We start from the raw sequence: 26,480 nt of genomic DNA, 5'->3' as shown, positions 1-26,480 counted from the left end.
TTTTAACTCTGTGTAACTATTTTTCAATATACAACATACAGTCATATATACACCACCCCTCCCAGGTTAAAATGTGTAACTGGGAATCCAAATGGTTTCAACTGGCATTAACTGGGATCAACTGGTCCCAGTTGCAGGCCAACTGGTTTCAGCTGGGAATCAACTGGGAACAGTTGGTCCCAGTTGCAAGTGGTCTTAGTAACTGGTCCCAGTTACAGCTCAACTGGTTTCAGCTAGGAATCAATGGGAACAGTTGGTCCCAGTTGCAAGTGGTTCCAGTTAGTAGCTGGTCAAATGACCGCCAACGGGGACCATCACCAGTTGAATTGGAAGCTGTTGGTTACAGTTATGTTCTAACTGGAAGTGCTACATGTTTTAGTTGTACCCTTCTTCACAGTGAAAAATGAAAAAGTTGAACTCGATTGTGTATGACGTAGAATTGTTGCAACTAAACAGATGGGCTTTTGCAAGCTTTTTTTTTCCTATACACACAGAAGTGTACCGGACCATCAGCCTAGTAGGACATTTAAGAAAATAAGTGTCTCGTGATTTACGACTCTATTATCTTCTACAAATCATTTTCTGTGCATTGTTTCAATCTCATTGAGTCAATTAAAATAATATCATTCGAGAATATTGAATTGCACAAGTGCACAAACACATTGCATTCAAACGCACGCTATTTTAGCTTTAGTAAATTCAACTGCATTGAGCTGTTGCCAGCATCTTTACGTCCATCGCGGTGTCAATACGCAGGCGAAGTGGTGCCAATCGATGTCAGGCTGTAATATTGCTGAATTATCTCGCAGCAAGCATGCTTGCTTGACAGTCTTGAGTGCTGCACAGGCGCATTACTTTCGAACAGAAAAAAAAAAAACAAAAACACAGTGCCGAGCCAGTAGCTACCATAGCCGAGACTGCCGATATCCTATAATGCTTCAAACTCCAACGTGCATCATACACCACCACAAATGATTTTACCACAAACATTTACCACTATCTCCCGCTTCTCTCTCTCACATTCTACCTGAAAGGCTAGCAGCTATCACTGTAGTTGCATATGTAATCTTGCACTGAAATACTGAATAAAACAGTAAAATGTAATCAGACATAAATATAAAATAGACTAAAATAGTTTATAAAGCACAGATTCCGCAATTTTCTAAGAAGACAGACAGAAACTTTTTAACAGAGTGATGAGCAGTCTCGTACAGCACATGTGACGAGGGCTAGTTACCGTACCACGGAGTTGTGTTGTTCTTGATGAGTAATGAGGAGTCATAGCAAGCACAATTTAGATATTTTGATTAGTGCTCGACAGTTTCATCTCTGGAAGACTTTACTGCGACTTTAGGCGATCGTCACATGAGTGTTTTTGCCTGTGAAAAGACGTATATGTGGATCCATCGGGTTCGGAATCTCGTGCTGGCTGCCTCGTCCACAATCAGCCGTTTGAAGGTAATTAATCTCCTCTACTTTGGGTAAGTGAAGATGTAGATATAATATAATGCAACGAGTGTTTTGAGAGTGGAGATGATGGAACGTTGCCTTGTAAACGCTTTACTGCAGATTCGTAGCCATTTGTTTTGGAGCCTAATGAAAGACAAGTGTCGATCGTGCAGTACTTGTCTTCAACAGCATGTCAAATAACTACGAAGTATGCTCGTGTAGGCCTGTAGCTCTATCAGAAGTACTAGAAAAGGGCACGCATTTGCTCGGCCATTAAATATCCCCAAACCTGTTGTCTGTATGTGAGCTTCAGCTTTACTGCCCAATGCTTTTTTTTTTTCTTGCCGCGAAGATAAACTTTACCGGTTTAAAAATCAGAATAGACCAAGACATGATCTCTACAGATAGTGTTAAATTAATGTACAGGGACACTTATGAGAATTCTCGAGGGAATAAGAACTTCTGATTGTACGTGACACAAGTTATATGTGTTAATAACTGCAGTGCAAGGTTGTAAATTATACTGCACTGTATCTGTATTGTTTACTGATATGTACAATAAAGATGTGCCTATTTATTCACAAGCGTTGTTGACTGTATGGTATATCTAAGGATTTGTAGATAACTGCAATCGCATGTTAAAAGGCACAATTGAGCATAACCTCACTTATGATAGCTTCATAAAAATATCTCACAATGGTATAGTCATCGATTGAGCCACGTATAAAGAGGTGTGAATTTAGAGCCACAATTTCTGCTTACAGAACCTGTTCATAATTGCGACTATGGTACTTGTGATTTGTTTGAGAGCAATATCGGCTTTACTTTGGGACACACTGCACGATTTTCTAATGAGATGAAATTTAATTTCTGGTAGCATTGCATGTGTAAACTAGTAATCACAGTTCCGCTAACTGTGTAAATATTTCTTCCAGATTGTTCCGTACACACGAGATATACGAAATAGTGTGGGTCTGCCGCCTATCCAAGGAAGCAATCAAGATGCTTCACAGGCCCTGCACACTCAATCTGCAATGTTTCTAATAAATGAAGTCCCGTTTCAACGTCAAGCTTCCTCGTCTATATGCACCACAGGGGTCTACTGGCAACTGGAAACAATTGGGACCAGTTCAAGTGGTTTATGGTCAAATTCCCAGCAGGGACCAGTTGTCATTAAGTCTCAATTGGGACCAGTTGAAGGGGTTTAGGGTCAAATTCCCAGTGGGCACCAGTTGCCAACGGGTCCCAGTTGAAACCTACTGGCAACTGATCTCCACTGGGAATTTGACCATAAACCACTTGAACTGGTTCCAGTTGTTCCCAGTTAGAATATTTTCACCTGGGTTATATGTGAGAAAGCATTTCATAGAAAGATGATCTGTCTAAACAATTCTTTTAGATGCGACCCTATGCATTGCTACATAGATATTTAGCATATACAGTACCTCTCAAACAAGGGGCACTAGCTCGTTATTCGGTATGCACAAGCCCTGCCTTTATAATAAGATCTGGGATAGGAATATTGGCAGTGCAGTGGCATTGCTGTTATATACATGGCTGTGAATCTTGTTCATAGAGTTGGCAGAGAGAGTTAACTGTAAGGGGACCAAATGCCGCCTGCATAGCATTCACAGTGGTCAGTGCTCCTGCACTGTTGTATTCATGCAATAAAATTTCCCTTCCCTGGCAGGTGCCCATAAGCCTGAAGGTTGTCATTAACCTGAAATAATGAAGCTTTAATGACACTAAACCTGATGTAGCAAAGTTCCTTTTGAAATGAATGACTAAAAATGCAGCGACTTCTCAGTAATTATGATACGAGTTTTTCTTCGACATTGTGCTGTAATGCCATCGTGTTAAAACATCGTGCCATCATAGTAATGGCCCTAGTAGACAAGGCTGCTTGCTGCCTAGGCACACAACAAAATTAGCAGTCAGTAGCGTTTTTACAATCAAAATGGTGCACTGGTGGTGGTTTGTTGTCTCTATAAATGCTGCCACAGGAGTATGGTGGTTGCTTTTATTACTTAATGGTTTATGCAAGAGATTACGCTACTAAATGTCTCAATGCAACATTCTTGCTTTGCCTGCTTGCACAATCACTGTATTCGTTGTCCCTGTCTGTGCACATCGGCAACTTGTGAAAGCTACACGCGAATGCCCCTTGCTTGTGTCGCCTGGATATGGGAGGCTGCATATCCGGGCAGTACAAGCAAGGCAGACTTGCACGAGGACAGCGCGATCATGGGAGGCTCCGTGTCCAGGCTACCCTCATGGACTCCTCACGGATGCAGGTGTGTGTTATTGGCACATAAAATGCCACCGTAGCTTCTGGGTGTAGCTACATTTCAATTTTAGATTTATAAGGAGCGAAACATTCCTTTCTCGATTTCACAAACTTCCCGATTCAACAAAGTAATTTGTGAGATGTTATCACTTTATTAATTTGAGTTTCAACTGTATTTCTGCCACCAGTATATACATTACAGCGAAGATGTACTTACTAATTAAATTAACAAAGATGGTATGAAATACTGGCAAACATAAGCACCTGCGGGGAAGAAGAGAATCTCAAGAATTTAACCTGCAAGGGTGCAACACAGCACAATATTGAATGTGGTGGCAAACATTTTCGATATACACAAAATAGAATGCTATACTTTTGCATGGTACTATATCCAAGTGAGTGTTACAACCAGGCTGTTGAACCGAACACAGACACAAAACCATACCCAAACTGAAATTCCAATAGGAATTTTTTGATAATGCCAAACCTGCCAAGAAAGGCAAGGAAGAATAATGCAAAATTATGTGCAGACCTTCTTTGAGCCAGCTATCTTTTCTATTTAGAGTTTGGTCAAACCCTTGCTTTCTTTTTGTTCCTTTGTAATAATGCTATAATAATGCATGTGCTGGCTGCAATAACCATTGGTGGTTGCTTTCATATCGATCTCGCAGCACTGCACTTGCCATACGGCGTGCCTTCATTTGTGGCATTTTAGATAATGATTGGTTCTGACTTTGCTGTGAAGAGTCCCATACTTCGAGACACTGTGTGCGACATTACCTTCAAGAGCACTCAAATGAGCAGGTGTTTGTGCAGTGCTTTCATGCATCATTGTTATATTTCGCATCATGTTTTTCAGGCTTCTCAAGCATAATCCAGGTATTACCCGATTTTACTTATCGAGCCAACTTTGGCCTGTGTACCACATAGCACCTGCAAGAACTTTGCAAAGTTGAATGAACACAAATATTGCTAGTGATTCCTTACTTAATGAATATTTTCAAATAACTTTTTTTATATCTGTAGGTTCTTTCAGTGGCATTCTTATTGAAATTGTATGCTTAGAATGGGTCTCTTCAATTTGACTGCACTTTCTGCCCTAGTTCAAGAGTGCTGCACTTTAGTGCTCGATTTGATAAGTGCAGCTTACGCCACCTGCACTTCTGAACTCGATTTGACATTGTACTGCAGGAGTTCATTGGTACTTCAGTAATAGCTTCCCTGCTAGTTTTTGTCTCATGCAAGTAGTCGAAGGTATATAGTGTTGCTGCATTCTTGCCCTATATATGACTGCTGCCCCAAAACCGCCAGTGTCGTGTGGCACAAACACTAAAGGAACAGGCGTGGCACCAGCAAGACATATTTGTGAACTACGTACAGAAATTGCAGTCAAATTGAGGATACCTTATATAAACTGTAAAAGCCCGCATATAGCTCTGACCCGCATATAGTCCGGCATGTAATTTAGGGATAGCAAACGTGAGAAAAAAAAGTTTTCACTCGAATAGCGCCCGAGCAAAACGGAAAAATGCTTATATTAACAACCTTCATTCATCGTCGTCGGACGCCCTTTCTTACGAAGCTTCCTTGTCGAAAATGTTCTCCTACAGCACATCATCCTCAGTGCCATCAAGCGCGTTCGAGATGGAGCACTTTTTGAATGTGCGGCAAACGAGTGCCTCGAGAATGTAGGCCCAAGCCTCGACTATCGACGAGCACAGCATCGCTGGCGAGGCCCGTTTCAGTTGTCCGCCAGGGGTCACTTCTGGTTTTCCGGACCTCATCCAATCAGCGTGCAGATGTGTAGCTCGATGCTCCCGTACAAAATCTGTGAGTTCTCGTTCCACGTCGGGAAACACCCCATTTTTCGGTTTGCGGGAACTGGCCGCTGCAAGCAAAGGAGGTGCCCTTCTGCTTCCGCTGACCAGGAATACTCCGCTCGTTAACTCTGAACTGCTGCTCCGCGGCACAGTTGCTAATGGTTTCCGCAACAGCGATAACTTTCCTTTTAAAAGCAACGGGGTACTGCCTGCACGGTGCTGACATGGCGTAAAATCACAAAAGCAATATCATGGCCATCGTTATGGGCGCCAAGTTGAAGCAAAGGCCACTGATAACGCCGCTAAAGGCCTGACCCCATGTGCGCGTTGCAGCCCGTCAGTGCGTGGCTTTTATTTGGCACGGCATTGCATCCTCTCGCTATAGTGAGAGAGGGTGCACGCATACGTGAAGCAGCGCTCTCCTTTCTCTACATAGGGAGAGGACGTGGCGCAGCGTCAAAATCCACACGCTGACAGGCTGCAACACATACATGTGGTAAGGCCTTAACACTACCTAGCATCCAGCGCAGAAGCGCACAAACACCTGATGATGATGATAGCACCTTGCTATGCCAAAACTAAAACTGAATTTCAGCCGAAAATTCTTGGGACCCGCATATTGTATGGGGCCAAAATTTCGTACCCTAAAATCTAGAGAAAAAAAACTCCAAGCTATATGCGGGCTGTTACGGTAGTGCCTGGCTGCGTGCCTGAGAATGGATAATGTCCGTTTACATCATTTATTGATTGATATGTGGAGTTTCACGTCCCAAAACCACCATATGATTACGAGAGACGCCGTAGTGGAGGGCTCAGGAAATTTCGACCACCTGGGGTTCTTTAACGTGCACCCAAATCTGAGCACATGGGCCCACAGCATTTACGCCTCCATCGAAAATGCAGCCGCCACAGATGGGATTCGATCCCCCGAGCTGGGGGTCATCAGCCGAGTACCTTAGCCACTAGACCACCGTGGCAGGGCATGTCACTTGTTGTCACTGTGCTGCCTGCTGGTGTTACATTAATGAAGTTTTATCTGTGGTGTGCTATCTCTATATAAAAACATACAAAAGTAAGGGAATCATACATGGGATTCGTTTTCTGTTTTGTATGCAACTAATGAAACTGACAGACAATTAAGCTAAGGAAAGCATAGGGGACATTATTTGTGGTTTCTTAATTATAATGTAATGGTTGTCACTTAAAAGAATTTAAAGTGGATGAACAATCACACTTTTTGTTTGTGGGATCTGAACCCACAACCTTCGAATTATGCATCAGATGCTCTACCATTGAGACTACAACAATGGGTACTGCCCTGTCGATTTCTTTGAAGGGTATTTAGTGGGCTTAATGTCTCTGTTAGCCAGGAACCCGATTCTTGATGGGTTCACTTTGTGGACTATCCACTTCAGCCTCCACTGGTTGGCTGAAGCTCGGTGAGCAGCGCGCCCCCCATTGCCCGTTGTTACCTCAACATCACTTTCAACACCTCAACTCTCAACAAAAATGAGAAAGATGAAATACGTTTCACCACAATGAATGCTGCCCTCAGAAATACATTTTTGGATGCACATCATGGACGCCATGCATGAACCCTAATCACGTTAACCCCTGAATTAAGTGTCAACGCGGCCACCTGCCTGACAAACTTGCAAGGTCAGTACACATTGCCTGCCCCGTTCTAAAACATCTGAAACACGTTCTTACACAAGTTTAGGCTTGTCAAATTTGTTTCAGTGTTTTGTAACTGTACATTTCATCCACTTTCTTTTTCTTTATGCTGGGAATGTGCTAGCGGGTTTGGTGCCATTTTGTTATGTAACGAATGCACTTTGCTGAAGCAGATAGTTCACTAGGTAGACCCATCGAAAATTAGGCCCAAGCACTATCGTGTAGCTCAGACAGTGAGCGTGGAACACTTTTTTTTTTTTTTTTTTGCCAGAGGGCATCATAAGGCACGTCATTTTCGCATGAGATGGCAGTTGACCAATAAAACAATAAAATTAGAGTATGCAAACCACCAGAGAAGAACAGGCGAAAGGAAAGAGCGTCAACTCGCAACTTGCAAAACCACAGCAATATACCCACCATGCCACACATGCGCAATAATGCACCGTACATCACATCGCACGACCGGACACTCTTAACGCACATGCTAGTTCAGTAATGTGTCAAAAATTCAAGTTCAGCTGAACGCAGTACCACTGACATATGGCTATTTATTTATTGATTGATTTGTGGGGTTTAACGTCCCAAAACCACTATATGATTATGAGAGACGCCGTAGTGGAGGGCTCCGGAAATTTCGACCACCTGGGGTTCTTTAACGTGCACCCAAATCTGAGTACACGGGCCTACAACATTTCCGCCTCCATCGGAAATGCAGCCGCCACAGCCGGGATTTGATCCCGCGACCTGCGGGTCAGCAGCCGAGTACCTTAGCCACTAGACCTGACATATGGCTAGTGCAAATATTTTTTTTTTTTCTGATGAGGTATCCTTCTGGATCTCTCGCTCAATTCCCTCCTTGCTTCCATCGAGAAGGGGAATATTAGCAAATCGTGCCTCACATCCACAGGCACTGCAGCCCATAGGCAAATGAGCCAAAAGATTATTCTTAATCGAAAGATCATGCACTCTCGCTCATTTGTTTACACACCAGCTGGCACGGTCGATATAAACCCTTCCACAGGAAAGATGTAAACCTTTCCATATTTTCTTGTAATGTGCACCAACTAGCCTAACAACTTTTACTACTTAAAAAAAGAAAAAAAAATCAGCATGTGAAGAAAAATTTGTGCCTTCATCATACACTTAAGTTTCTTTCAACTTAACTGAAAATCATAACATTAGAGTTGAGAAACCATAAATAATGTCCCCCAATGCTTTCCTTGGCTTAATTTTAGTTGTCAGTTTCCTTGGTTGTGTACAAGCCAATGTGTCATTTATGGAGAGACGATTTTCAATTTTGTTTTGACCAGTTGCATTGTCTCATGAATATTCATACTTGAACCAATATTGAGACTTCACTATATAAACAACCTAGTGAATTTTTGTGGTTTTGCTGTACTCAGCATGATTATGAATAACATGAAACACAGAAAAGAGGGAGCATAAAAATAAGCATGTAGAACTAGTGCACTGCAAGCTGCGTGCCATTCTTAACATGACCACAATCACTACTGCTTAACATGGCCACAATCATGAACACAGTTGCTGCAGCTATATAAGATTTACATATACAATCATTAATAGGGTCAATCATCATTTCAAATGTGCTAAAGAAGCAATGTTTTCTTTCCTGTGAAAAAAAATTCCCATGCATCACGCATACAGGTCAATGGCACTGTGCAAAGTGTTGCCATGCGGCAAGGTGGAGTTTGGTGTATCGGACCGGCCTTAGAATCAGTCCAGCATTGTAAACAAGTTAATAAACCGTTGAAAAATTTTATTTCTTCAAACTGAAACTGAACCAGAAACAGGAGCGTGTTGCACCCAAAGCAGCATTTTTTTTTTCAGTTAAACCCCTTGGTTACAACTATTTCACATAGTAAATATTAATCTGATGTGCCCAGGTTTGATTATAAATTCTGCACTTTGCTAATGTTTCAAGATAGAGTATCCAACATGGAAGAAAAACGGCGACTTGGGCTAGTTGGTTAAAAAGTATATCACTTCACTTCACTTTACTTTCCTTAAAGACCTCGCAGGGAGGTATTACATAAGGGGTGGGGTTAACATAAAGTGGCTACATACAAAACAGTGGTTACATACATTTACAAGATAGTGACTACAATGCACGTACAGTATAGTGGCTACAATACACTTATTGAGACAAACCAAGTTTTATTTTTTCGGAAAATGAGGATAAGCAGATAGTTTCGACGATATAGCGATATAGCGATTTAGCCCTTTCAGCCCTGACATTTTTTTTGACGAATACAAATTTTTCTTTCTTGTTGATTTCGCTTTATTAAAATCCTAAGAGCACAAAAATAATTTATTCTGAGCCCCCCACACTATACTAAAAAAATGGCGTCATGTGCTACATATAGGACACCAGGGCTTGATGATTGTACGTCAAATATTGTGAATTCAAATACCTGTATTTATTTCTACCCTCTTAGCCCATGCAATCAGTGTAAAACTAGCACGTAGCAACCACGCATTAGTTACAATGGCTGAAATGTTCAAAAGGAGGTTTTCTGTGTTTCTCATACCACTTGAATGGCCGTCGCCTCATTATTGGACGCTCTCAAGATCCAACATTATAAAATATTGCCAAATTATGCTTCGCAGCGCCAAACATATTTCCGCCCATGTCTGCAAGGTCTAGCTGACTGAACTGAACTTCATGGTCGTCATCTTCTAGTTCCGTCACACACCATTCAAACCACGCCAAAAAACGAATTGAAATTAATTACGTACTATGTCGCTATTGGGGAAACTACACAGATCAACTAAGAGATCTGGGCATGTTTCTCGACTCTAATAACAAGAAATTGGGAGCTGTCACAACAGCTACAGCTCCGAAGTTGCATGAATGCATTCAGAGCTCTGACACCCACCGAGCCCTGGTGTTCTATATTTAGGGCATGGAAGACTGTCCATTCCTGCAGGCGACATGTTAGTGTCCGGGAAGACCTACTTTGCAAGTAGGTAGTTAGACATCTAAGAAACAAATTGAAAAAATATGACAGCTTCCGATACAATAGTTGATGCACACAGCTCATACAGCCACACACAGCTCATGATAGAAAATGACGTTCCACTGCTTGAAACACGCCACCAAATGCTTTATTTCAACTTTCTACAATCACTGATTAATCATGAATTATCCATAGTAGCTCGTTACTCATATCTTATTTTTTATACCACCATATTCTTTGTACGATATTCTTATTAGCCTTACATTACCGTATTTATATCTTGGTATTATGTTGCATTTCTTGTTTAAATATTAGGGTTCTTTCTGCGTTATACTTGAGGTTTTATGTATTTCTTGGTCTAACTATATTGATAGTTTGTATCGGACTTCCTGTTTTGTATGTAAAATCAGTGCCCTTCCTGCAAGAACCGAAGTGTGGTATGCAGTATGTCATAAATAAATGAATAAATAAATAAATAAATAAATAAATAAATAAATAAATAAATAAAACACCATCAAATACTCTGTATCTGTGAGTGTCGTTTTTTTTTTCACAATCTGCCATCTTGCTTTCCGCTTTGCCGAGTTCCGAAGAACACGACGATGAAAAAACTACTGCCCATGTTTTTGCAGATGTATTGGGAATACTTCAGACACCTCCTTTAATTTCTGCAATGATGATTGGCAGCGAAATCTCTTTGTGTCCTTTTTACATGACATAAAGGACAAATGGGTTAAAAGGCTGGTGTGCATCCCTATTTTCCTTCTGTTCTTCAATGCGTCCCGTTTCCTTTATCACCTATGTGCTTGCATTGCAAGCTCTTTTAAATATGCTGCTAAAATGGCAAAACTCTATCATTTGTAAACACTCTGAGCATTAATTAGTATGATTTAGGTACATATGATGATCCTTGCTGCACAGCACTTGATGCTCTTCAGAGGCATTCTATGCTCACTGTGACTTATCGTAGTTTATTAGTGGCAATTTTTAATTGATTGATTGGTGTGTCAAGTTTAATGTTCCAAAACCAGCATATAATTATGAGAGATGCCATAGTGGAGGGCTCCAGAAATAGTACCAGTTTTGGATGGGTGACATTTGATGACAGGCTCAGCAGTTTTATTAGCTCTAATATGCACTTTTTAGAGCAGTGCAGAGACACTACTGTGATTCGAGCAAACAGAAGACTAACAAAAATTTAATGAAGTTCCTTGGCTATCAGTATGTACAATTTCAGAATCTAGTACATAATACAAGACAAGGAACGAATCATCATTATCATCATCACCACCACCACCATCATCATCATCAGCCTGACTACGTTCACTGCAGGACAAAGGCCTCTCCCACGTTCCGCCAGAACCCGGTCCTGTGCTTGCTGCTGCCAATTTATACCCGCAAACTTCTTAATCTCACTGCCCATCTAACCTTCTGTCTCCCCTTAACTCGCTTGCCTTCTCTGGGAATCCAGTTAGTTACCCTTAATGACCAGCGGTTATCCTGTCTATGCACTACATGCCTGGCCCATGTCCATTTTCTCTTCTTGATTTCAACTATGATATCGTTAACCCCCGTTTGTTCCCTAATCCACTCTGCTCTCTTCTTGTCTCTTAAGGTTACACATACCATTTTTCTTTTCATTTCTCGCTGTGTTGTCCTCAATTTAAGCTGAACCCTGTTTGTAAGTTTCCAGGTTTCTGCTCCGTAGCTAAGTACCGGCAAGATACAGCTGTTATATACCTTCCTCTTGAGGGATAGTGGTAATCTACCTGTCATAATTTGGGAGTGCTTGCCAAATGTGCTCCACCCCATTCTTATTCTTCTAGTTACTTCAATCTTGTGGTTCAGCTCTGCGGTTATTACCTGCCGTAAGTAGACATAGTTTTACAACTTGAAGTGCACTATTGCCTACCTCGAAGCGCTGCTCATTTCTGAGGTTGTTGTACATTACTTTCGTTTTCGGCAGATTAATTTTAAGACCCACCTTTCTGCTTTCCTTGTCCAACTCCGTAATCATGAGTTGCAATTCGTCCCCTGAGTTACTCAGCAATGCAATGTCATCGGCGAAGCGCAGGTTACTAAGGTACTCTCCGTTAACTTTTATCCCCAACTGTTCCCATTCTAGGCTTCTGAAAACCTCCTATAAGCACGCAGTAAATAGCATTGGGGAGATTGTGTCCCCCTGCCTTACACCCTTCCTGATTGGTATTCTGTTGCTTTCTTTATGAAACACTATAGTAGCAGTTGATCCCCTGTAGATTTCCTCCAGGATGTTTATATATACTTCATCGATGCCCTGATTCCACAGTGTCTGCATGATGGCAGATATTTACACTGAATCAAACGCCTTCTCGTAATCTATGAAGGCTATGTATAGTGGTTGCTTATATTCTGAGCATTGCTCTATTACCTGAATGATATGAATGTGGTCGATTGTTGAGTAGCCTGTTCGAAATCCTGCTTGTTCCTTTGGTTGATTGAATTCTAATGTTTTCTTTACTCTGTTAACAATTACCTTTGTAAATAGCTTGTAAACTACAGAGAGCAAGCTGATCGGCCTGTAATTCTTCAAGTCCTTGTCATCTCCTTTCTTATGTATTAAGATGAAGTTAGCATTCTTTCAAGACTCTGGTACTCTTCCCGTCAGGAGACACCTCGTAAACAGGGTGGCTAGTTTTTCTAACACAATCTGTCCTCCATCTTTCAGCAGATCTGATGTTACCTGATCCTCACCAGCAGCTTTGCCTCTTTGCATGCTGTCCAAAGCTTTTCTGACTTCTATCATTACTTGTGAAGTGTCATCTGGGTTACTGCTAGTTCTTATAGTATTAAGGTCGTGGTTGTCCCGGCTACTGTACAGATCTCTGTAAAACTCCTCCGCTATTTTAACTATCCTATCCATATTGGTAGTTATTTTGCCTTCTTTATTCCTTAGTGCATACATCCGAGGAACGAATAATAACTGACAAAGACTGTGCCTGTCTTTGTCAGTGGTCGCTTAGCGCTTGTCTTCTTTAGTGCACTCGCTTCTGAAATCAAATAACAACATGCCCAAACTTTAGAGATGAAAAAAAGAGCAGAAGGTATGCGTAGCTATGCTAAGTGTGAGAAAAGAATTTGCTTCATTGTGACATGCAATGAGTATGACGCATACAAATGCTAGACGCAAAGTACTGCTAAAATATCCTGCTACACAACATAGAAATTCTGTCCTTACCATGTTGTCAAGCTGTGAGGTCTGTACAGGAGGTGGTGGCTGCCCGCCAAGGAGGTTGGTATGTGTTACTTCTACAGAAAAGCTGGGAAGCCAACTGACGTAGCGTGAACCTAAGCCATAAATAAAGCAAACTGTAGTCATGAACTTCATACAACAACAAAGCTCAATGCTTGCAGCACTAGCAAGAAAAAATCAAGCTGCCATAAATTACCATCAAAGTGGAAAAAGTGGTTTGTGGTAGCATTCTGTTGTAGCCGTGGAGCATCCTCTTGACCTCCGAGAGCCCCTAACAGCAATGCGGTGTTACGGCTCTCATCTCGTAGGCTCTCTCCAGCCAAGGCTCCTCCTGGCTCAGACAGGGACATCCGGCATGTTGGGCACGATGTGTCCTGCTCCAACCATGATCGCAGACATGAGCTGCACAAGAGAAACATCAATCATAATTACAAACAATAATATTTAGAAACCTGCAACACACATGGGCCAGATGACACCGATTGATATGTGGGGTTTAACGTCCCAAAACCACGATACGATTATGAGAGATGCCGTAGTGGAGGGCTCCGGAAATTTTGACCACCTGGGGTTCTTTAACGTGCACCTAAATCTAAGCACATGGGCCAACTACAGCATTTTCGCCTCCACCGAAAATGCAGCCGCCGCAGCCGGGATTCGATCCCGCGACCTGCGGGTCAACAGCCGAGTGCCTTAGCCACTAGACCACCACGGTGGGGCAGCCAGATGACACTGCACTTGTTTAAATTTTTTTTACAAGCACTATAGAAACCAGTTGCTCGGACTATGAAGGAAAAGACACCATCCTAAATACAGTAAAAGCTTGTTAATTTGAACTGACACCCTTGCCCTGCACAGCTCTGTGTATTTATAGGACCTGAAAATTCTAATGTGACGGTATTCGCAATGGTTAATTTGAACTAGAAGTCCCTGGTTTTCATCGATCCTTGTAGACGTTGGCCCAGAGTGAACACCATGTGTTGCAAAGTCAAACCAAACCAAACTTACTAGAAATGGAAAACAAAGTCCTGAAGCATTTCTCAGCACAAAAGAATTTGAACGCTGTGCTGGAGTTCTTGGACAAGCTTCAAACGACGCTCATTGAGTTGTGACAGAAAAAGCACAATCGAATGCCAATTACTGTTTACTTTTAATTTGGATTGCATTAACTCTGCAATGTAATTAAACATGTTTTAGAGCTTAGATAGTAATATATATTATTGAAATGTTGACATGAATGCATATGACATTTCCCACATATTATTGACTGATCAATTATTTATTTGCTGTTAGAGCTCTATAAACTTATTTTACAAAATTGTCTGCCACAAACGTGCAGTGGCATCTAAATTATGATAATGAGGCTAGAGGTGGCTTCTTCGGGCTCTGCCTATGCAGTGGGGTGCGTTGCATGTTTTTTCTAGTGCCCGCCCACTAATTCCAACTCTGCTTAACAATTTTATGGCCCCACTTGAGTTCAAATTAACGAGCTTTTACTGTAACAGAAGTATCCCTTGATAATCAAAACCTTGCTCGATCCACTCAGTTACACACACAGTGGGAAAATGGCAACTTGCCATTGCTACCCCAAGAAGTTACACATATGTTTGTAACTCACAAAAATCAAATCTCTAGGTTCCTATTGTTGCTTTTGCTTAAGGAACAGAGGCTGCAATGTTAAGATCTGTGATGCGTTGAGATTCCCTGCAGTCCACTGGACTGTCTGCATGCACTGCCATCACTATGGGAGGTACTGGCTAACACTTTCAAGGTTATGTTTATTATGAAAACACAAATTTCCAAGAAAGTGAGCAGATGAACAGCTGTCGACTAGGCAATGGTTGAGCAGTGACACTTAACACAAAGGTTTTGGGTTGAATTCTAATATGCAGAAAGTTGTGTCTTATATAATCACTTACCTTTTTCTTTAGCACAACGGAGGTTGCTCAAACGTAATCCTTGTGCATATTTATAAAATTTCATTTAAAGTGGTAGTTCAGTTATTGTTACTAATATGTGACATCAAAAAAATTAAGCCTATCATTTCTTTAATTTTTTTTCAACTGTTAAGCCTGCTATTCAAGAGTTGAAGTGGACTTTATAGTGTTTTGAAGCAGCGTTCGTGCGGTAAAAGGGGAGTTTTGGAGCAGCTTAGCTTTCTAGAGTCAAACATCAATGTGGGAAGGGGAGGCTTAATTTAAATAGTTTATTATTTATGGTAAATAAACATTCAGTGCTAGAATAACCACTCACAAGTGTGTGTGTGTGTGTGTGTGTGTGTGTGTGCGTGCGTGTGTGCATGCATGTGTGTGTGTGCGCGTGCGTGCGTGTGTTTTATGATCGACTGACAGCAAGAGGTGATCATTTGCTTTACAATCACTTCATTACTAACGCAGAAAAAGATTTAAGAATGCTCTGATGACTTGATTGTTCAGCCCAGTGAGGTTTAACAATCAGCTTGTCTGATCCTTGTGACAAATGTAGCCTATTTTTTTAGTTATAAAGCAAGGGGGTGGGGAGGAATTGCACTCTGCTTTTCATATAATGTCAGCTTTCAAACATTATTTTTTTTTAGGTATACATTTACAGCTTACAATATATGGCATGATCAACAAATGAATGTTGCACTTAAAAATGAAGTGAGCTTGCAGCAACTGTGCAAAATGGTGCCATACCAACAGGAAAGCACTGCATTGCTAACTTCATCAGACCAGCCCAATTTTTCGTGCTTTTCACATCTCCTAAGCAGCCATCATAGGTGGCAAGGGTTTTAACATATATATATATGGTGAAACTTTGAACTTTCAAAAGATACCAAGATGGCATCAAAGATGGAAGAAGGCTTCGTGAAGGCTGGTGTTTATGCATAATCGTGAGCTCCCCCCCCCCCCCCCCCCCAGTATCCATGGTGATACAACACTGATGGCCTTTTTTTTTTACAACACTTAATGAACATTTTCAGCAAAATGCAATAGATGGCATTGATTATGCATTGTAGATACCAAACTGCATGTTGTCCCAATATAGCCTTTCTAAAGTGATTTTCCAATCTTTTTCCTACACTGTGTGACTTAATCTTGTGTGCCCAATGACTGAAGTGGCTGCGTGCCCTACTTTTATCAACCAGCCAAGCAGCATGCACTGAAACATATAGTATTACGGTGATATTGGCAATGTTTCTCAAAGTGTTAATCTCAGAATATGACCCCTAGAAACAGACATAATGTATTCATGTTGATGCCATACAGAACCGAATTTACTTTAGACAAACTTTGCTAGCTCTTCCATGTTGGCTTTTTGCTAAGTGCTCCGAGAACTAAATAAATGAACAAAAAAGTTTGGGATAGTTGGAGCTTGACTAACCCACCCTATTTATTTTCGTGTTAACAGTGTTGCTTTCACAGTCAAGCCATCGTCGGCCCGCAAAAATATCCCTTGAACTCGGATGTCAGGAAGCACACATACATTGGGTGAACTACTCCTATGTGTTCATTGTAGCACCTTTTGGAAACTTTTCAAAAATTTGATAATAGCACTCTGCAGTGTCCCTCTATGAGGACAAATGATTGATATGTGGGGTTTAACGTCCCAAAACCACCATATGATTATGAGAGACGCTGTAGTGGAGGCCTCCGGAAATTTCGACCAACTGGGGTTCTTTAACCTGCACCCAAATCTGAGCACACGGGCCTACAACATTTTCACCTCCATCGGAAATGCAGCTGCCGCAGGCGGAACTCGAACCCGCGACCTGCGGGTCAGCAGCCGAGTACCTTAGCCACTAGACCACCGCGGCGGGGCTGTATGTGGACAACCCTATCTAGTAATACACCCTAAAACATTCACACAGTGTTTGCAGCAAGGAGCACTGATGACGGTGACATCCTGAACTTATGCGAGTTTGATTAGTCTAAAGATAATTTTTCATTTGAGGAAGGTGTCTTCAGATGACCCAAACATGTCCTGGGCTGACAGCACTGAATACAAAGCGACGATAAGGGCCCTATACAGTTGAACCCATTTATATGAGACACTGATATAAGAGACAAATGGGTATAAGAGACACCAATGTGGTTACAATAAAATATGGGTGAATATGAAAATGCATACGCGGTACCCTGTTTATAAGAGACATCTCATATAAAAGACGAATTGCTGCCCACAGCATTTTTTTTACAAAGGAGTTCAACTGTATAGCAAACCATTCCAGCAGTAATCACCTGTTTTGTGATGTCATGTAAAGACTACACAATATGGAAGCCTCAGAAATTAAAGAAACAACTTTGAAATAATTCATGTACAATGCAATTGCATTTTGTTTGCACAAGAACTTTTTTTAGAAGGCATTTTTACTTTGTTTGCTGAAGAACTTTTTTTTTTTTGCATGTTGTCTAGAACACACAACTGAAGGCTGAACACCTATTCCCCCCCACTCCAATAACAGAAGCACCTGTTTAATGTAGTAGATCATGTTCTGCAAGCATGAAATCTGTGCAAACTACTTACTTGTGGAAGAGATGGCCACAAGGAAGTTTTCTTGCAGACTCCATGTGGTCCCAGCAGATTGCACAATCATCACTATTTTTTTCCAGTTCATCCGTTGTAGCCATTGGATAGCTAGGTAAATAAAATCAGTTGTACAAAGTCAATACTGCAGTGTTTACCAAGCTTCAGTTGACAAAAACAGATATGCATGTACATTGGTACACAGTGAACTGACATCCTCCGCAGAGTACAGTAACTTCAGAAATTATGATTTGTCAAAAAAAGAAGATCAGCAGATAAATTCTCAAAATTGATCCTTTCTTTTCCTTTTTTTTTTCCCTGATATATACAAGGTACTACATTTATGTCGAAGCCTTTGAGCCATCACCCTCATCTTCAATTAGCACTGCGCATGCAACACAAAGAAAAGGCTGCGAAGGAATGGAGATATTTTATTAATATTTTTTCATGGAGCAAGAACAAGTTCATTCGTTAAAATTTAATTTTATAATAGTGTCAAACTAAAGCACTGAGCTTTCTAGCTATGTAAGTTTTTTTTTGTTGCTTAGACGAGATAACCTATTAGGTTTTCTTATTTATATATTCCAGCTTACCAAATAAACTCTACAACCATATTCAGTTTAAGTACACAATATTCCCAGAATAACTGAAGAAGGCATAAAATAACACAGTGCTCAAAATTATATGATAATAGCAAAACAATTTAGCCACGAATTTCAAACACATTTTTCAATTTCTGATAAAAGCATAACTGCTAATGTACTACATGTACATTGCAAAAACTCCGTTTAAGTCTGACAACACCTAACCTATTGATTGAAGAGCACTGCCCTTTTTATCACAGAGGTCACCATGCTTATTAAAACGTGTCTGAGTGCCCCAGAAAACCTCATGCTTGAACGAAGCACTTGAGATTGCATGACAAAAGTTTTTTTCACTACCGCAAATAAACTTGAAAGGAAGTGAGAGTGCTTTCACTGTATGTTCAAAGCTTTACCATATAGTGTAAAATTCCAAAAGCAACACTTAGGCTATGATAGGACATAACACTGATCCCCTGATGTTCCTTATTATGTATTTACACTTAAGTGCACAAGTAACACACCTTCACATCCTCCAACACCCTTTCCTATGTACACTCAATACCTAGATATAATGAACTCAGATATAACGAAATATCGGTTATAACAAAGTAAATGAATACTCCTGCAATAGATATAGTAGTGTTAAAAAATATACTTTTCTAAAAAATTTTCAGATAAAATGAACTTAATTTCATGTAACATACAACTTCGTTATATTGAGGTTTGAGTGTCTATGTGTATGTATCTACAGGGTGTTTCAAGAAATATGTCCAATATTCTTTAAAAAACACAGAGAGAAGGTATCTGCATGCTACTTGCGGCATTGCCTTTCCTGTGGCAAAAGGCATATTCAGGCGCGTACAAACATTTTTTATGCCAGTAGTTATAGAAATTAACACAATTAACTTTTTAACCATTAGTAATAGCCGGTCGAGTCAAATGGGCAAATTCAAGCCCTTCCTATAAATAGTCTATAGCCACATTGAAATTTCGGAAAAGCGGCAACTGGTAATCACCGCATAGCGATTCAATTAGCCTAATTTAGCTGGAGAAACTAAAACTGATGCACCAAACAGCGCATCTACCATTCACTTTGCCAACGCCCTAAGTGATGACACTATTTCCCTCACCGTTATCAACCATAAATTTATACACTTCGCTTCGAGGCCGCTTATCGACGCTCGCTCATTCTTCTCCCCCAATGCGAGGGAAACAGTGTCGTCACTGAGGGCGTTGTCAGTGCATCGGTTTTGGTTTCTCCAGCTTAATTGGGCTCATTGTATCGATAGGCGGTGATTACCAGTTGCCGCTTTTCCGAAATTTCAATGTGGCTATAGACTATTCGTAGGAAAGGCTAGAATTTGCCCATTTGATTCGACCGACTATTACCACTGGTTGAAAAATTAATTGTGTTAATTTCTATAATTATTGCCATGATTCATGTTTGTACACATCTGAAGGTGCCTTCTACCACAGGAAGGCAACGCTGCAAGTAGCATGCAGATACCTCCTTTCTGTAATTTTTAAAGAACATTGAACATATTTCTTGAAGCGCCCTGTACGCATATATACAGCCACGGTCACGTCTGTGTAAAGCGCGAGTAGACTGTTTTTGCTCTGCGGGGCAACACCTGAGTAAAATGCATCCCTCTGCATACTCTCCTCATTGACACATAACCCCACAGTTGGGGGACAGGAAGAGCTGCAGGCCAGTGAGAACATGAAAGATAAGCCGAGTCTGATCGAACAGGCCCGCAGAGCCCTAAACTGAGCCCCCTCCACTGCAAACCAAAAATCTCCGACTACTTTGAGCTTCTCTGCAGAAAACGTCCAGTGACAAAATAACTAAGTTTTCACCACCACTACCCTCCCCACCAATCTCACCTTGAAGTTGGTGACAAATTTGAAAAATTCTTTATTCCAGCTGTTACTATGTCACTGGAATGCTAATTGGGAGGCAAATAATGAATGAATTTATTATCGCAATATTCACTCTAAGCAACTATACAGTCATCATCTTCATCATCATCAACATCCATTTCAAGGACTTACTCCTCCAGTCAATTACTTATTGAATAATAAACCTAAAAATGTAAAATAGAATGCATTTTTGAAATAACAGTATAATGAAGGAATGAAGACAACAACAGGGAACAACAAGCATCAGCACGAGAGGAAGGCACCACGAGATCGGCGCTCAACACCACCATCTTCTTCGTCCTGTGGTCATCTCCAATCCTCCGCCTGTTTCTTAGACTCGGCCAATAAAACTACTTATATTTGGAGGATTGTGCTGGGTACCCACATCGCCTACGCCCTTAAACTCTGATCCCGCACCCTGCCGTCAACCATGCAAGTTCACGCTGCCTAACAGACAGTACCTCTCGCGACCGCTGCTTGCCCCGGCCCGGTTCACCAGCAAGATCTCTCAATCTTTGCGGGCACCAAAGAGTAGAAGGTCGAGGACTGGCTGTCATGTTACGAAAAAGTCGGTGGACCCAACAGGTGGGATGACGCTGCTAAGTTGGGCACTGTCAACTTTTATCTCACCAACATGGCAAAGCTGTGGTATATGAACCATAAAACCGAGTTTGCGAACTGGTCCGCTTTCAAGGAGGCAATATCCGCCGTTTTTGATCGTCCTGCCTTACGAAAGCTACGCACCAAACAATGTCTGTGCACATGGGCACAAGAACCAGGTGAAACTTTCACCTCATATACAGAAGACATAATCGACCTCTGCCGGCGTGTCGATGCCTCCATGAGCAAGAATGCCAAGATACAGCACATTATGAAGGGCGTCAATGATGACGTTTTCCAGATGCTCCTCGCGAAGTCTCCTAGCACAGTGTGACTTTGTGTCAGAGCTATGATGAATTGAGGAGGCAACGAGCTCTGACGCGATGTACATCCCACATGATCCAACCAGTGACCGCGCCGGACGTTATGCTTTACCAGACATAGCTTCACGCACAAATGAGAGTCTTTGTGCGAGAAGAAGTGGCTCAACAGCTTGCTCTACTGCCCTTTGCTCAATGCCAGGAGCTCTCACAGCAGCAGTTGCTGCGACACCCAACATCATTGGCTCTTACGCTCCAACATGAGGTCAAGGAGCAGATTTCAGAGGCTATACCGGTGCCCTTTCATCAGCACACTGTCACTACGCCTCTCACTTACGCTGAGGCAGTAAAGCGGCAGCAGCTGCCCCAGCCCCCACCGTTTCAGGGACTGCCGCATGAATGAATTACCTAAGCTTCGACTCAGCCATTCACTGCATGGTTTCCTCCCATAGCTACCACAGCTCCAACTTAGCCGTCTGCCGCATGGGCTGCTCTCCTCGTTGCTAATGCCTGAAGAATGCACGATAACCAACCCATCTGTATTGCGTGCGGTGACCCTGGCCATATCGCCCGATACTGCCGCCGCCACGAGCCAGGATATATAGACGCCCGGACACAAAACAGCTACATGAACCTTCCTCCATCTGGTTTTGAAAATTCAAATCCTCAGTCAGGCGTGTCTCCACGGGACTACCCGCGAGCTGCGTCTGGTTATTCACCTTCACCTCGTCGTCGCTCCTTGTCACCCATGCGTCGTCGGCCACCTCCTGAACACGAGAGAAACTAGCCGCCGCAGTTCAGGAAGCAAGAACTGCGCTGTCTAAATGCTGAACTCCTCGAACTTTGCCGTCGAATACAGTCGAAGTTTTTCTACAAGGTACTCTAGTCGTGCATATGATCTTATTGATACTGGTGCTGCCCTTCGTGTTATAGATGCTGAACTTTGCTGCAAGCTTCGAAAAGTGACTACGCCTCTTGATATGATCTCCTTGCGTACAGTGAATGGGGAACGTTTTCAGCCTGTAGTTGCCTGTACTGTCCGACTGATCACCACGAAGGACCACTACGCTGTTATTTGTCCTTTCATCATGCTCACACGACATAATACTTGGTAGGGATTTTTTATCGCGTACCCACGCCGTTATTGATTGTGCAATATCTGAAATTGAACTCTTCCCGTTTTATGACCAACCCGCCGACCACACTCAGCGCACCCTACACTAACTCGTCGTCAAAGAAGGCACTTAAATTCCTCCGACAGCAGCTGTGTTGCTCCCCGTATTCTGTAACAGCATTTGGGACGAAGCTGACTTCTTTGAACCATCAAGTATCTTCTTTAGTCAAAAACCTTATGTAACCCTCTACATTTCTAAAGGAAACAATGCTTTCTGCCTCATCGATTCCCTTCCGTATCCCGTTAAACTGTTTCAAGGTGAATCTCTTGGACATGCGCACGCCATTGACAAAGGACAAATTTTTACAATGCTGCCAGATTCTGCTGGTGACTACTACACCATCAGTGCCCTCAACCCTTCCGACATACCACTTTCCGAGATTTTCAATTCATCGATCGCCGACGAACTGTCGCCACCTGAACGCTCTGAGCTTCTCCAGCTACTCTACCAGTACTGCGAATCCTTTGACGTTGCTCAACTTGCTCTGGGCTGATCTTCCACTTTTTTTTCACTACATTGACACAGGTTCCAATGTGCCAGTATGACAGCGGCTTTACCGTCTTTCCGCCCTCGAAACGTAAGGTTATCACCCAACAGGTTGGCAATATGCTCAAGCGCGACGTTATACGACCTTCCTAAAGTCCATGGGCATCACCTGTCGTTCTTGTTAAGAATAAGAATGGTTCGATTTGCTACTGCATGGATTACAGGCGCTTAAATAAGATCACTTGAACAGACGTATACCCTTTGCCCAGGATTGACGATGCTCTTGATTGCTTACAAGGTTCAGAGTTTTTTCATCGTTAGAATTGTGTTCAGGGTATTAGCAGGTGCCCTTAGAAGATGCCGATCATCCAAAAACAGCTGTTGTGACACCCGATGGGCTATATGAGTTCAATGTCATGCCCTTCAGCCTCTGCAATGCGCCGGCCACATTCGAGCGCATGATGGACTCGGTTCTGCGAGGTTTGAAATGAAACACTTGCCTCTGCTATCTCGACAATATCGTCGTCTTTGCACACAATTTCGCAACACACCTTGTACGCCTGAAACATGTCCTCACATGTCCGAAAAAGGCTCAGCTCCAACTAAATCTCAAGAAATGCCATTTCGCTGCGTGGAAGCTCACTATTCTCGGTCACGTCGTATCAAAGGATAGCGTTCTTCAAGATCCGCCTCAACTACGCGCTGTCACTGAATAGACCTTTTTCAAACTATCTCAGAAGCCACTGCGAGCGCGCAGTGCAGTGTGGGAAATGTGTGTACACCGCGGTGGAGGCGAGCTCAGCAAAGCAAGTGATTGACGTAGCGGCAGCTGTGATGGAAGATACGACGTGATAAGAATCACCTCCGAGTTCGGTGTACACCGAATACAGTCTGCTCACGTAGTCTGTTCATCCGCATTGTGAAACCTACGTACAATATATATTTGCATGCCCAAAATAGATGTACGTACACAGCAACTTACGCTTAACGTGATCGACTCTGCTTTGCTCTCCAACATTTTCCGTGTCGCATTTTCGGAATAACCCATCAACTTGCAATCGTCTTTTCATCGTGGGACAGTTAATATTACTCTCTTATCCCATGCCCCTGTTTTTGGCCCTTTAGCATCGGCTCGTGCAGTCACGATCACAGACAAAACCAAAACAGCTAGAAAACGAATTGCTGTGAAATACGGGCATAGGTAAGCTAGCACATACACCCATTACTTTAGTCGACATTTCACACTAATCAGCGTAGTTGTAATTTAGCTGCCGTGTCCAGAACTCATTTTGCAATGTTCAACACACGCTCCGTGGAAAGTCTGCGTACTAGATTGTGTGTTCTTGGAAATGTTCTTTACTTGCATGCCATCGGCAACCAGCCGCTATGGATCCTTCATACAACAGCATTCTCGTTGCACGAAACACGCCCGTCCTAAATCAGCGAGTGTGTGCACGCAAGGACACCCTCGCTTGATTAATCAAACGCACTTGTTGTTGAGTCGCAAGGTGCTTTCAACGTGTTGTGCCAAAATGCATGTCCCCTCGCTTGTGCGCGATCGGGTTACACGATGCTCAACAATACGTACAATACTGAGCAAAATGCACCGATTGATGGCCACCTTTACCTTTGAGTGTTCCAGACGACGCTTAGACATGGGCTTGCATGATGTCTTCCCGAAAAATGCCGATGAAGAAAATCTTTGCGATTCGGTAGCTGCCGATCAGCGAGAGACACGCTAAGAGAGACGGTGGGGTCGGGGGTCCCTGGTTGTGTACACAAATTTCCCAGAATCACTTGCGCGCCCACGGGTGGCACTGTGGTGCTTGAAAAACATCTATTCCCCAAACAGACAAATGTAACAGAGTTAAGCAGCTTCGTAGGATTATGCTCCTACTGTCGTCAATTTGTGCACAACTTCACCTCCATAACTGCACCTTCGACCCAACTTTTAAGCAGCACCAACGATATCTCGTCATAGTCTTCTGAGTGTGATCACGCCCATTTACCACTCTTCGCTGTCTCTTGACATCACCACCTATATTGCACCACTACGATCCCATGGCTGCAACTGAGATTCATACAGACGCCAGTAGTGTCGGTCTCGGTGCAGTTCTCGCTCAACAAAAGCCTGGGTGTCCTGAGTATTTCGTCACATACGCCAGCAGAACACTCACCAAGGCCGAGTTAAACTACAGTGTTACCGAAAAAGAGTGCTTGGCCATATTTTGGGAACTTGTCAAGTTCCGCCTGTACTTATAAGGCGGCAAGTTTGCGTAGTTACAGACCATCACGCATTACCTTGGTTATCATCGCTGAAGAATCCGTCAGGTCGCCTTGCTTGTTGGGCTCTTCGGCTTCAAGAGTATGACATCGGCGTCGTATACCATTCTGGCCACCAACATGCTGATGCACTCTCGCAATCACCACTGTCCACTGAGGCTGCTTCCATATCCTCTATAAATAACGCACTGCCAGCTCTTGACGTCAACACAATCTCCTCTGCAGAGCGCGACGATCCATGGATAGCTTTGCTTCTGGACGTTTTATATGAGGCACCAACACTTCCGACCACGCGAGCAATGCGACGCAAGGCTTTGCACTTCACCATTGTACTGGCGCAATGACTCACCAGACGGCAGGAAGTGGCTGTTCGTTATTCCCCAAAAGCTGCACTCTACAATCTGTGCATAATTTCACTCCAACCCGGAATGCGCTCACGCCGGCGTTTTCAAGACCTACAAACGTTTACAGAAAAGGTACTACTGGCACGGAAATGTTCACCTTTGTTCAGCAGTTTATTCACGGCTGCCATGAGTGTCAAGGAAGGAAAAAGCCACTGTATCATGGAGCAGCTTCACTACGGCCGCTTGCATGCCCTGACCACCCATTCGATTGCGTCGGAGTTGACCTTTATGGACCACTACCATTGACCGTGGCAAGTAACCAGTGGACTATCGTGCTGTGGATCACCTGACACAGTATGCCGAAACCGCTTCTCTTCATGCGGCGACCCCTCCTCGCGAACTCCTCAGTGACTAGGGCCGTGTATTTCTATCCAATAAAACTCAAGCACTTCTCCACCATGTGCCTAATTGTACACCGGATGAATACTGCTCACCACCCTCTGTTCAATGGCTTGACTGAGCGGTTTAATCGGACCCTGATTGACATGCTCGTGACGCATGTTGCATCGGACCAAACAAACTAGGACCTGGTTCTTCTGTTTGCGACCTACACGTATAACACCACTACCCAAGTCACCACTGGCTTTTCCCCATTCTTCATACTTCCTTCTATACGGTTGCCAACCATCGCACAAAATCGACCCTTTGCTGCCATACGCATCAGATGCATCTGAGTGCACCATTGTGTCCGAAGCAGCCCGTCACGCCGAAGAATGCTGCCACCTAGCGAAGCAGTTACTACAGTCAACCAACAATGCCAAA

At 42.7% G+C, this 26,480-nt stretch overlaps 1 protein-coding gene across 2 annotated transcripts in view; it reads right to left on the bottom strand.

Moving 5' to 3' along the window:
* Positions 1-26,480, bottom strand: part of LOC119176206 (E3 ubiquitin-protein ligase AMFR) — a 155,955-nt gene that overhangs the window by 22,721 nt on the left and 106,754 nt on the right. For both annotated transcript variants that reach the window (XM_037427379.2, XM_037427381.2), the window contains exons 8-10: positions 17,947-18,057; positions 13,637-13,842; positions 13,426-13,535 (exon numbers count right to left, since the gene is read on the bottom strand). In XM_037427379.2, the coding sequence (XP_037283276.1) occupies positions 13,426-13,535; positions 13,637-13,842; positions 17,947-18,057 (427 nt within the window). The remainder of the gene's footprint in view (positions 1-13,425; positions 13,536-13,636; positions 13,843-17,946; positions 18,058-26,480) is intronic.

The sequence above is a fragment of the Rhipicephalus microplus genome, chromosome X, assembly GCF_043290135.1.
Source record: "Rhipicephalus microplus isolate Deutch F79 chromosome X, USDA_Rmic, whole genome shotgun sequence".
NCBI classification, from domain to species: Eukaryota; Metazoa; Arthropoda; class Arachnida; order Ixodida; family Ixodidae; genus Rhipicephalus; species Rhipicephalus microplus.
This window is presented reverse-complemented; position numbering and strand designations above follow the sequence as displayed.